Below are 15010 nucleotides of genomic sequence, written 5' to 3'. Positions count from 1 at the left end.
TTAAAAGACCTTCAAGTCTGAATGCTTTCCAAGGGTACTAATTTAAAAGACCTTCAGGCCTGAATGCTTTCCAATGGTACTAATTTAAAAGACCTTCAGGCCTTAATGCTTTAAATCAGTACTAATTTAAACAACCTTCAGGTCTGAATGCTTTCCATTGGTACTAAATTAAAAGACCTTCAGGCCTGAATGCTTTCCATCAGTACTAATTTAAAAGACCATCAAATATTTAAAAGACCTTTAGGCCTTAACGCTTTCCATTAAATATTTATAAGATCTTCAGGTCTGAATGCTTTCCATCAAATATTTAAAAGACCTTCAGGCCTGAATGCTTTCCATCAAATTTTTAAAAGACCTTCAGGCCTGAATGCTTTCCAACAAATATGGTCAACTTCTGGTATGAGGCACTTAAGAAGATGTTTACAAGATTTTTCATTTTAAGCACGGGGGGTGGGGGGTGGGGCAATCTTTGATGATGAATTGGCATGATCTGTGCAAATCTGATAACCAAGATGCTTGCTGTTAAGTTTGTTGAAAATCTGTGGGACAGTTTGAAATCCACCCATGTTTCCAAAAGAGTTTGACTTGTCATACATTTGTTTGATACCTTTACTTAAGAAACCTAAAGGTACTGGACATAAATGTTAGACATGTACACACTACACTGCACCGTAGAGCACTGAAAAACTAATTTCAAAATATGGCAATAATAATAAATGATTTGCAAAACTTTTTAAGATTGGAAACAAATCTGTCTACAATATATTACAAGGCATGGTGACTCTTCTTTCTTAGTTCAAGCCATGAACATACATTGTGCACACAAGGTCTACATGAGACAAATATATATTAAGCGCACATTGTCTGTGTGAGACTAATATATCTGAGATGCTGTTGTTCTTGTTATAGGGTTTAATGCCATTTTTCAGCACAAGATAGGCTATACATGGCAGCCAGTATAAATGGTGGAGGAAGAACCCGGGAAAACTCCGGAAAGAATCGCCGACCCATCAGAAGCTACCAGCAAGTTTTCCCACATACCCACATTGGCCGAGCCAGAGACTCAAACCCATGCAGACAGAGGTGGGATGGCAGTGATCTGTAATGGTGAGAGCTTTAGACCACTCGGACACTCGGGGCCCATCAGAGATGCTGCCAGGATTTTAACTAATGGAGGAGCTCCCACCTTGTCACGAAAATAAAGGGGAAGCAGAAAAAAAGGAGGGGGAGGAGGAAACATCTATAGTTCAATATTTACCTAACACTTCAAAAACCATCTCTCCTTCCTGCTCCACCCTGTTACAGCTCTGTTGAAATCAAAATCTTAAAAATGACATCTTAAGTTGTATCAGTATTATTCGTTTCTAAGCTGAACCTGTGCCATATCTGTGTATGAATATAGTTCTGTGCTAATATCTGCTGTTGCAAGGGGCATATACATAGCTTGCTCAGCCATCTTGAACAGGTTGGGAAACTGTTTTTCATGTCTGTTATGTACAATTTTCCACAGCTCATACATATATCTTTTGGATGTTTCTGCTCCAAAATTAGATAAGTTCTGCCAAAATTTCATTTTCTTAAATCAGTGCTTTGCTAACTATTTTGCCACATTTATTTATCTGTTCTGTTTTGATATATTAAGGTTTTATGTCCATCAATGTCAGTGTCCTTCTTTCATCTGAGATAACTGGATCAAATAAATATCTATTTTTTCATTTAATTTCAGATTATTTAGTCAATTATCTTAAACTTTAGGGGGCTATGTAGTTTTATAGCACAAGATTTTGCAGGGCTAAATTGAGAAAAAAATGAAAATTGCAATTTGCTTTTACACTGTTTGCATTTAATTTGGCTAGGTATTCTGCCTTTTTTACACTTAGTTTTAAAATACCACTGAATAGGTGGGTTTACATGCATGCCATATGTTTTTATCCATCCACACATTAACCAAATCTTACTATACATCATTTTCATGTTAGAAACCCTCAATAGTATCTTTGCTAACATTTTCCCAGCTACACAAATCTGATATAGTTCATAACTTTAAAAATCACTATCATTGTCACTATCATCAGTCCTTATTTACGAAGATGAACTAGATTTGGAAACAGCCATTTTGGTGTTCTAGATAGCCCATAATTTAAACAAGCATGTCTAAAGCTTTCTTTGATGCAAGGTTTAAACTATGATAGAATGCTTGGTCAAGGGCCCAATGGACCAGTCAAATTTAGTTTAACAACCATTCATGTCAAACTAAAGAACTCCGAAGTGTTAAAAGTTGCCTGCTTGAAATGAGACAAATGTCCAACAAGTGTTAGGATACCTCTACCAGTAGCACGACAAACACTTTAAAGGTAAAAAGCTAAAGAGAAATACTGCGCTATGTATATTTTAAAATGCACAACTTAAAACTAATTTGCAGGAGATCTTGCACATCACTGCTCTCCAAGTGCACAAAATCATACAACTTGTGAATTATGGCAGCATTTCTGATGTCCACGCTATGGACACAGATTACAAGAGACTAAGAGGATCTATGTTGGGGTTTGCATCGAGAGAAAGAAATCAGTCAAGGAGTTACACTATTTGTCTCCCCATGAGCCTCTGCCAAGTTCACCAAATTTGTTCCATTTAAATTAAAATAACCCTGAACTTTTCCAATAGAGTTAGCAGATTCCAAACACAATAGTCATCATGTACTATTATTGCCTCTAACTTTGTATAAAGGTTGTGAGATTTTGCACTCTTTTATGAAAATGTGAATAATTCTCTGAATAGAATGTAGCTATATGCTGCTCTTAGAAAAGAAACAAAAATATAAAGAAAATAACCAAGCTGTAATTGTTATGTGTTGCAAGTATTACATCAAGATCATCTCAAGCCATGTGCTTTTATTTTTGTAAACGTACATTAACATAAATATGTTAATGAGGCAATGGGGTGACCAGTCAACTTTAAGTACCAAAGTTCTGTGCATGAGAAAATAAAAACATAAAATAATTTGATATTATTGTTGTTATATAACAGTTAAATGATGGATGTCATATGAAAATAACAATAGAAATTAATATCTTTTATATGGATTACTTTAAACTTTCTAATTTTTGAAAAAATTATATGATAGACAATGGTATGAAAAAGTACACAGCCGTAATGAAGTTTGTAATGACTGAGGAGATTTCTAATAAAATGATATTCTTGGAAATCTATATTTTCGGTCCTGGGAATATGGTTAGTGTTGCTGTTAATGACACAATGATATGCTACATGGAAATTAAGTACTGCTATTAAGGATACAATGATATACTACATGGAAATTACGTGTTGCTATTACTGGTACAAAGATATACTACATGGAAATTAAGTGTTGCTATTACTGGTACAATGATATGATACATGGAAATTAAGTGTTGCTATTAATGATACAATGATATGCTACATGGAAATTAAGTGTTGCTATTACTGGTACAATGATACACTACATGGAAATTAAGTATTGCTATTAATGATACAATGATATGCTACATGGAAATTAAGTGTTGCTATTACTGGTACAATGATACACAACATGGAAAGTAAGTGTTGCTATTAATGATACAATGATATACTACATGGAAATTAAGTGTTGTTATTACTGGTACAGTAGTCCCCCTCTTGAAAGACCCCCTGACCAGCAGCCACCCTCTCCTTACAGCCTTGGCAATGACGAGTTTGTGTTCAAAAGTACCCCTCACCAAAGGCCACCCGGCTAACACAACCAGCAACCAGCATATTAGTGCAACAATATAAAATTTACCCCTCACAAGCGGCCACATTTTATTTTAATATGTATCCAGAACCAGTATTTTATTCATAACATGTGTTAAGTAATCCGATTTCTGTTTCCCGATGTCAGGTTTTCGTTACTGAAAGAAGTGTTGACTAAAGTACATGTACCACTAACGTTAATATTATATCGTTTATGCATCACGAGAAGCCACATTTATTCCATAAAGCCGAGAAAGAGTCAAATTTTGATCCATACAAAAGGGTAAGTACACGTAATCCAATTGGCCTTACTGCTGTGTTATCATAAGATGTCTGGTTTGGTCACTCTGATAATTGTTAAGATTACAATTATTTAACAGTAGTAACAGCTGAGAAGTGGCAGCATCAATGTACAATACACAAGTCAGCAGGAAAATAGTCTGATAGCCTTCATGGCTTCTTTTAGTAAGATGCTGAGCTTGTTCACTTTAATAATTAGTGGCCATTACTACTGACAATAATTGTCAAAATTACAAATCCTAACGGCCACGAGGTCAAATCTGCATGATTTTAATGGTACATATCGAAGCCGTTTTGGCTTCTCTCACTTAGTGTAAAAGCATGTATAAAAACAATAGGGTACCAGACTGCCACTAACGAATCACGTGACAATATCACTTCCTTTATAAACACACAGCAATTTGTTTTTATGCATAAAAAATTGTTTTTATCAGTATTGCAGTTGGCAACATACATGAATAACTTACTGCAAAAAGAGCAACATGTCATCGAGGAATAGAAAAATTCTCAGTTTAAAAGAGAAAGTGAAAGTAATTCAACTGACCGAGAAGGGAGGGGTCGAGGATCCTTGCAGAAAACTAATGTCGGAAAGACTCAGATAAACAATATCGTGAAAGATAAGGAAACAATTCTGCAGAAGTGGGAAGGTGAAATGGATAGAGAAAAGAAGATTGTTTGAGCCAGGAGATGTTTGTATCCTGATTTGAATGACAAGAAAAAGCAACAATTTTGTCAGTTGAATTGGGATATGACGACTTTACCGCAAGTAACGGATGGTTGCACATATTTCAAGTGCGACACAATATTAAGTGTTCTGTCCTTAGTAGAGAATCAGCTGATGTTAATAATGAAATTGTCGAAGATTGGAACAAAAGACTAAACGATATATGCAGGGGATATGACAGCAAGGATATTTTTAATTGTGACGAGACTGGTTTGTTTTTTAGACTGTTACCAACAAAGTGACAGATGATGTGATCTGTAACATAATTATAAAGACAGTTTTAAAACTATATCAATAATTATTCATAACATTCTTTTGAAAATGATGAACAGTTTATTTCACAACATGCATGTGATTTTTTAATGAAAATATTAAATGTTTTAGAATTAAATGTACTTGTGACTTTCTTCATATATATTTACTATTTGCATTGTCATCCCCTTCTAGAAAGGCCACCCTCATTATAAGGCCACTTCCCTGCTTCAATAGGGGTGGCCTTATAAGAGGGGACTACTGTACAATGATACACTACATGGAAATTAAGTATTGCTATTACTGGTACAAAGATATGCTACATGAAATTAAGTGTTGCTATTACTGGTACAATGATACACTACATGGAAATTAAGTGTTGCTATTACAGGTACAATGATATGATACATGGAAATTAAGTGTTGCTATTACTGGTACAATGATATACTACACGGAAATTAAGTGTTGCTATTACTGGTACAATGATACGCTACATGAAATTAAGTGTTGCTATTACTGGTACAAAGATATGATACATGGAAATTAAGTGTTGCTATTACTGGTACAATGATATACTATATGGAAATTAAGTGTTGCTATTACTGGTACTATGATACACTACATGGAAATTAAGTGTTGCTACTACTGGTACAATGATATGCTACATGGAAATTAAGTGTTGCTAATATTGGTACAATGATAAGCTACATGGAAATTGTCTTGTGGACTGTGTGGACTGATGAATGTACTTGTGATTGGTAAGTACAGGAATTTTCATTTGTTTATAATGTTTGATTCAACTGGGGTTGGTTGGTGGTGTTTGAAAAAGGGTGAAGAATGCAGGTCTGACATAACACATTTCTGGTTGTTGCCAGCTTTGTGGATGCTCTTGAGAGATTTTGGATGTTTGTAATTAGTGATGTGTATTGCCTGTGTGTCTGGAACAGTGTTTTCTGTTATAGTTTGTTCAACAGAGCATCACAAATCTTATCCTATCTGTAACTCAGTATATTTTCAGGTCAGCATCAATTAAATCTAGCTGAAAGTACTTAATTTGTTTCAAAGGAAGTATTTAAAACTAATTAGATACCTTTAGCTACATTTAATGATGCTGACCTGAAATTTTACTAAGTTATAGATAGGATAAAATTTGACATTCTTATTTTGTAACATAATACCAAACAGATCAACTTCATATGACACTCTGTGTGTGTGTGTGTGTCTCAAAATGTTTTGTATGGTGTGTTATCAAAGTTGGAGAGACCTTAAGCTGCTTTGAGATTTTCTTTTTGCTATATATCTGTTGTTGTTTGACTTATAACAACTTGGTCAGGCACAGCAGAAAATGGGTTTCTTTTTAAAAGTAGATCCTAGCAAATGGACACCTTGACTGAGACAACCAGAATGAGATAACAAAAAGGTAGCAAAACAGCTAGATGTCTCTGTCTCATGGGTGAGAAAAATACATATGCACACAAAGTCTATATGAGACAAATAAATATGCACACAAGGTCTATGTGAAAACAAATTTATATTATTTATTCAAAGTCTATGTGAGACAAATACATGTCATGCACACAAAGTTGATGTGAAATAAATACTGTGAAATAATACATTTCCACAGCTGTCAATTTTCATAGTTTTGTAAAAAATAACATTTAATTACTGTTTGTTGGTACTATAAATATGTGGTTGATTGGTACTATAAATGTGCGATAATCGGAACAACACTAATAATCACATAGTAAATTAATATAAGGTCAATGAGAATAATCACATAGTCAATTACACTGGTCAACAGTGAAATCATTACTGACTTGAAAAGGCCCTAATCTGTAGTATTTTGGTGTGCCGAACACGAATATAACCGTGAAAAATTTGTATTGGCTCTCGTTTTGAAGATATTCATATACCTCATTTTCTATGTTTCACTGTGTAAATTTCTCCAGTAGGACTGCAGCAACATCCGGAATAATGATGTAACATTGCATAATACCATCATGCTCACATCATCCACAGTTGATTGCATCATTTTCTGATGCAATGCAATACTAATGCCATGCGGCTGCTGAAGTAAGTTGACGTCAGCAGTGTACTATACATGTGTAGGCCTATTATACTAATGCCAGGCGGCTGCTGAAGCTGACGTAAGCAGTGTACTATATAAAGCCCAATCAGATAGGTTCAGCATTTAAAATATTTTAGACGTTGTGCGAGACAGTTCAAGCTACTGTTACATAAAACTTATTATTTTATCCATTTACGTACAATAAAGAACAGTAATGCCTCGAAAGTGTGTTAATACCGCGGACAATTTTTGCTATATTTGTGGGGAAGTGACATTTGCCAACCAGAAGAAAAGTATCAATTCTCAAGTGAAGAAGGCATATCATCTTTACTTCGGATGCAAGGTTGGTGACCAAGACAAGCCTTGGGCTCCGCATATATGCTGTGCTACATGTACAACACAGCTTTCACAGTGGTTGAATTGCAAAAGGTCATCAATGCCGTTTGCAGTCCCAATGGTGTGGAGAGAGCCAAGCAACCACCTAAATGACTGTTACTTCTGCTTGGTTCCTCCTCTTTCCGGCGGAATAACGAAGCGAAAGAAGTCGAGAATAGTCTACCCAAACATTCCGTCTGCATTGAGACCAGTTCCACATGGTGAGGGACTTCCTATTCCAGAACCTCCAGCAGAATATTCTCTTGATTCATCTGACGAAGACAAAGGTGAGTCGACCTGTTCTTCTCCTGGTCCATCAGCATGCAGTGATCCAGATTTTCACTGTGGTGCATCATCAACCCCACACAGAATAACACAGGAAGAACTAAATGACCTGATTCGTGATTTGGACTTATCAAAGAACAAGGCAGAATTGCTAGGATCAAGACTCCAACAATGGAATCTTCTAGAAGAAGATGTCACAATTACTGCATATCGAAAGCGCCACCAGCAATTGGAGCCTTTCTTCAGAAAGGAAAGTAATCTGATATTCTGTTCCGATATTGAGGGCCTCATGAATGCTTTAAAAATCACTCATGACCCACAAGAATGGAGACTATTTGTGGACTCTTCGAAACTGAGTCTCAAGGCTGTGCTTTTGCACAATGGAAACATTCTTCCATTTATTCCAGTAGCGTATGCTGTCCACATGAAAGAGACATACGATAACTTAAGGCAGCTACTGAATTCCATTGAGTATAACAAGTACAGCTGGCACCTCTGTGGTGATTTGAAGGTAGTTGCCCTTTTAATGGGACTGCAGCAAGGATATACAAAATACATGTGTTTCTTATGCGAGTGGGATAGCCGAGCAAGGGAAATGCACTACATGAGGAAGGAATGGACTCACAGGCAGAATGTAGCCATTGGAGAGAAGAATATCCAACACCCAGCTCTGGTTGAGGCTCAGAAAATCTTGCTACCACCCCTTCACATCAAACTAGGTTTGATGAAGAACTTCGTGAAAGCCATTGACCGGACTTTGCCAGCATTCCGATACCTGCATGAAAAATTCCCTCGACTCAGCGAAGCAAAGATTAAAGAGGGAGTTTTTGTGGGTCCTCAGATTCGAGAGCTTTTCAAAGATGACCGGTTCAACAACTTGCTGGAAGGTGACGCGAAACAAGCATGGAATGCTTTTCGCCTAGTTTCTACAAACTTCCTCGGAAATGTTAGGGCAGAAAACTATAAGGAACTAGTAGAAGACATGTTGATGAAGTATAAGAAACTTGGCTGCAATATGTCTCTAAAGATTCACTTCCTTCATTCCCATTTGGATTTCTTTCCTAGCAACTGTGGTATTATTAGTGATGAACACGGCGAACGTTTTCATCAAGATATCGCAACAATGGAACAAAGATACCAGGGAAAATGGTCCACTACAATGCTGGCTGACTACTGCTGGACACTCCTCCGAGATGCTCCCGAACAGCTGTACAAGAGACAGGCGAAGAAATCTAAGATGTAGTCAATGACTTGATTTTTTATAGGTAGGCTATTACAGTTGACCTTTTACTATTGGAATGCATTTCGTTATGTAAACATTAATTTCTTGCAGATTACAAAAAAACTAGAGCCAATTTTGCAATTTGACTGTGTGATTATTCTTCATTGACCATAATTGGTGAATTGACTAATTTTATTTATTCTCATTGGACCTTTATGGTAAATTGACCTATGTGATTATTCTCATTGACCTTTGAGAATAATCACATAGTCAATTACCATAAGGTCAATGAGAATAATCACATAGTCAATCACCATAAGGTCAATGAGAATAATCACACAGTCAATTACCATAAGGTCAATGAGAATAAACACATAGTCAATTACCATAAGGTCAATGAGAATAATCATACAGGCAGTTACCATAAGGTCAGTGAGAATAATTATACAGGCAGTTACCATAAGGTCAATGAGAATAATCACATAGTCAATTAATATAAGGTCAATGAGAATAATCATATAGGCAATTACCATAAGGTCAATGAGAATAATCATACAGGCAGTTACCATAAGGTCAATGAGAATAATCACAGTCAATTACCATAAGGTCAATGAGAATAATCACATAGTCAATTAATATAAGGTCAATGAGAATAATCATATAGGCAATTACCATAAGGTCAATGAGAATAATCATACAGGCAGTTACCATAAGGTCAATGAGAATAATCACAGTCAATTACCATAAGGTCAATGAGAATAATCATACAGGCAGTTACCATAAGGTCAGTGAGAATAATTATATAGGCAGTTACCATAAGGTCAATGAGAATAATCACAGTCAATTACCATAAGGTCAATGAGAATAATCACATAGTCAATTAATATAAGGTCAATGAGAATAATCATATAGGCAATTACCATAAGGTCAATGAGAATAATCATACAGGCAGTTACCATAAGGTCAATGAGAATAATCACAGTCAATTACCATAAGGTCAATGAGAATAATCATACAGGCAGTTACCATAAGGTCAGTGAGAATAATTATATAGGCAGTTACCATAAGGTCAATGAGAATAATCACAGTCAATTACCATAAGGTCAATGAGAATAATCACATAGTCAATTAATATAAGGTCAATGAGAATAATCATATAGGCAATTACCATAAGGTCAATGAGAATAATCATACAGGCAGTTACCATAAGGTCAATGAGAATAATCACAGTCAATTACCATAAGGTCAATGAGAATAATCATACAGGCAGTTACCATAAGGTCAATGAGAATAATCATACAGGCAGTTACCATAAGGTCAATGAGAATAATCACATAGTCAATTAATATAAGGTCAATGAGAATAATCATATAGGCAATTACCATAAGGTCAATGAGAATAATCATACAGGCAGTTACCATAAGGTCAATGAGAATAATCACAGTCAATTACCATAAGGTCAATGAGAATAATCACATAGTCAATTAATATAAGGTCAATGAGAATAATCATACAGGTAATTACCATAAGGTCAATGAGAATAATCATACAGGCAATTACCATAAGGTCAATGAGAATACCATACTCAGATACAGTGGCACTTACCAGTTTTTGTGGATCTCCCAAAGAGCAAAACTCTGACTTTGAAGACAATAGGACTTGCTTTCCCATCTGAGTCATATTCACAAATATAAACAAAAACAAAAACGTCCTTATTTTCCTGAAGTATGTGAATAAATGAATTTACAGTAGGCATCTCTTAGTACAATGTTGATTTAAGTAAGATCACCTTATACTGATATAAGTACTGTCCTAAGTACTGTCCCCAAACAGGGGATCCTTGACCATAATAGTTATAAATAAGAAACCATGCTATACTGAAATGCTTTATGTGGGACTACCATACCATGATCATATCTGTGATATACAATGGACCATGCTATAATGAGGTACTTTAAAATGAGATACCACTGTACCATGACCATACATGTGATATATAAGAACACACTATACTGAGATACTTTATGAGGGACTACCATACCATACTGTGATATACAATGGACCATGCTATAATGAGGTATTTTAAAGTGAGATACCACTGTACCATGGCCATACATGTGATATATAAGAACACACTATACTGAGATACTTTATGAGGGACTACCATACCATACTGTGATATACAATGAACCATGCTATACTACAGACATGATTTTGATATTCCACAAAAAAAGCTGAAAATTTGAAAGGGTGCAACTTATGATCATAATATATAACAAAATAATCATTTGAAAAACTAACAAACTTACCAAAAAGTTTCAACTTGAATAATTTCACAATATTTATTGTCAGATGAAATTGTTCTCCAATACTATTGGTACTTAAATTATTTCATGTGCATGTCAGTGTTCACATCGTAATTAAGTCACAAAAAGTTGTCAATTTTTGCAGCAAATATATTATACTTCTCTCTTTTCATAACAAATATGTAAAATAAACACCCAAGTACATCAACTATATACAAATAATCCCATACATTCACTGGTCTTTCTCTCCAACGGACACAGCCTGTTGATATTCTAGTCGAGCTCTTTCTGTGGCTTTGGCAAAGATTTCTTTAGCATTCCTTTTTGTCATCACTGACATCTTTTGCTCAATGTGCAATTGTTTCTTTTCCTTCTCAATGAGACCCTTTTTCCTTTCAAGAGAGCTACATCTGTTCTTTCATGCAAGAAATCTTTCTTCTTATAGTAATTAACTGCACTTTTGTAAGTGCCGTTCCTAACTCTTCCAACCACGATTAATGTAGAGCAGAGGTCGCAAAATTCTAGTCCTCTAGAGTTCAGTTTTCTTACAAACTGACCAACTAAATTCCTGTCGACTTTTCTCTCCAGCCATTCCCATTTCCATATGTTTTTTAAAAATTTATCTAAACTTCTCATGTTATGGTCTCTCTCAACAACTCGGGATGCTATTTTTTGCAAACACGCTTCTTCCTTCCATTGCTATCAGTTTCCTTTACAAGAATATTCATTAGATGAATTTAAACTTTTGACCAATCAGAATACTCTTTACGAGAGTCGTGGGCTAACTAATATATGGAACGAATACATTACAAGGGTCGTTGCGGAATGGGACCGAACTGACCATTTAAAAAAAGTCAGGAGAAAAGCAGAATTCTGCTATAAAACAGAGAAAAATCATGTCTGATACTGAGATACTTTAAAGTGAAATACCACTGTACCATGACCATACATGTGATATATAAGAACACATGATAGTGAAATGCTTTATGAGGGGCTACCATACCATACTGTGATATACAATGGACCATGCTATACTGAGGTACTTTAAAGTGAGATACCACTGTACCATGGCCATACATGTGATATATAAGAACACTCTATACTGAGATGCTTTATAGCAAGAAACTATGTACCAGGACCATACCTCTGATATATAAGAGGCCATGCTATACCCAGGTACTTTATAGCAAGAAACTATGTACCAAGACCATACCTGTGATATATAAGGGGCCATGCTATATCAAGGTACTTTATAGCAAGAAACCACTATACCATGATATAGTGAGGAACCATTGTATGATGACCAAACCTCTGCCATATGAAGGACAATGATATACGGAGTTACTTAGAGTGAGAAACCAATGTACCATGATCATACCCATAATTTATGAGACCATGCTTTACTGAGATGCTTTAGCAAAGAACTATGTACCATGGTCATATCTGCATTATATATGGAGTCATGCTATATTGATGTGTTTTACAGTGAGATGTCATTTTACCAGGACCATACCTCTGATATAAGGGACCATGCTAAACTGAGCTTTATAGCGAGGAAGCATTGTACCAGGACCAAAGCTGTAATAAATAAGAGACCATGATATACTCATGTACTTTATAGTGGGGAACCACTGTACCAAACCATACCTATTATACATAAGGGACCATGCTAAACTCTGGTACTTTATAGTGAGGAACCAATGTACCAGGACTCTACCTGATATATGAGGGATCATTCTATAACTGATGTGCTTGATAGTGAGGAATCATGATACCATAACATACCTGTGATAAACAATGAACCATGCTATACTAAGGTTCTTTAAAGTGAAATACCACTGTACCATAACCATACATGTGATATATAATGAATCATGCTATAATGAGTTGCTTTACAGTAACAAAATTGTACCTGATATCCTATCTCAATGTTTTTCAGTTACTTCATTTAATTGTGAGAGCATAAAAATGAATAAAAATACCTTTTTTATTTCCATCTGTGCCTCTTTAAGCCGTCTCCTGTTTCTCTGTGCTTCACCTTTCAGTTGCTGATTGTGTTTCTGTAGGCTCTGGATTAAATTTCTCATCTCATGGTTAATAGGGCCTACAGAGATATACAAGCAGGAGTTTTGAAATCTAAAAAGTGAGAAAAAATATTTAACACTGTTGTACTTGTCTCCAATATAAGTTATTTTACTCCACACAAATAAATCGTTAAAATATTCAAGATGCAAAATAAATTTTATTAAACCACATTAAATTTCACTCAGTCTGCTTATTAATTAAGTGCAGATTTGACAGTTTATAGAACTTGTACTGAATTCAGTCAAAACTCATCTCAATAGGTCCAGTGATGACTGTTTTAAAAACTGTAAGGTTCACTGCTCATGGCAAATTTTTTTTTTAAAAATGGGACTAATTTACAGATAATCACTGTGCATACGACCTGTCTGCTTATTTACAATCAATGTGCATATTACCCGTCTGCTTATTTACAATCAATGTGCATATTACCCGTCTGCTTATTTACAATCAATGTGCATATTACCCGTCTGCTTATTTACAATCAATGTGCATATTACCCGTCTGCTTATTTACAATCAATGTGCATATTACCCGTCTGCTTATTTACAATCACTGTGCATATTACCCGTCTGCTTATTTATAATCAATGTGCACATTACCTGTCTGCTTATTTACAATCACTGTGCATATTACCTGTCTGCTTATTTACAATCAATGTGCATATTATCTGTCTGCTTATTTACAATCAATGTACATATTACCCGTCTGCTTATTTATAATCAATGTGCACATTACCTGTCTGCTTATTTACAATCACTGTGCATATTACCTGTCTGCTTATTTACAATCACTGTGCATACTACCTGTCTGCTTATTTACAATCAATGTGCATATTATCTGTCTGCTTATTTACAATCAATGTACATATTACCCATCTGCTTATTTACAATCAATGTGCATACTACCTGTCTGCTTATTTACAATCACTGTACATATTACCCATCTGCTTATTTACAATCACTGTGAATACTACCTGTCTGCTTCTTTAAAATCATTGTTCATACTACCTGTATCCACATTTACAATCACTGTGCTTACAATCTGTCTACTCATCAACAATCAATGTACATATTACCTGTCTGCTTATTACAATCAATGTACATATTACCTGTCTGCTTATTTACAATCAATGTGCATATTACCTGTCTGCTTATTTACAATCACTGTGCATATTATCTGTCTGCTTATTTATAATCAATGTGCACATTACCTGTCTGCTTATTTACAATCAATGTGCATATTACCTGTCTGCTTATTTACAATCACTGTGCATACTACCTGTCTGCTTATTTACAATCAATGTGCATATTATCTGTCTGCTTATTTACAATCAATGTACATATTACCCATCTGCTTATTTACAATCAATGTGCATACTACCTGTCTGCTTATTTACAATCACTGTACATATTACCCATCTGCTTATTTACAATCACTGTGAATACTACCTGTCTGCTTCTTTAAAATCATTGTTCATACTACCTGTATCCACATTTACAATCACTGTGCTTACAATCTGTCTACTCATCAACAATCAATGTACATATTACCTGTCTGCTTATTACAATCAATGTACATATTACCTGTCTGCTTATTTACAATCAATGTGCATATTACCTGTCTGCTTATTTACAATCACTGTGCAT

The 15010-nt window shown here is 35.2% G+C and overlaps 1 protein-coding gene across 1 annotated transcript in view; it reads right to left on the bottom strand.

The window, feature by feature from the left end:
- LOC149775563 (E3 ubiquitin-protein ligase Bre1-like) overlaps positions 1-15010 on the bottom strand; it is a 95099-nt gene that overhangs the window by 35049 nt on the left and 45040 nt on the right. The window contains exon 11 of the mRNA XM_089944196.1: positions 13262-13383. Coding sequence (XP_089800322.1) covers positions 13262-13383 — 122 coding nt within the window. The remainder of the gene's footprint in view (positions 1-13261; positions 13384-15010) is intronic.

The sequence above is a fragment of the Sinohyriopsis cumingii genome, chromosome 19, assembly GCF_028554795.1.
Source record: "Sinohyriopsis cumingii isolate HCF-2022 chromosome 19, ASM2855479v2, whole genome shotgun sequence".
Taxonomy (NCBI): Eukaryota; Metazoa; Mollusca; class Bivalvia; order Unionida; family Unionidae; genus Sinohyriopsis; species Sinohyriopsis cumingii.
This window is presented reverse-complemented; position numbering and strand designations above follow the sequence as displayed.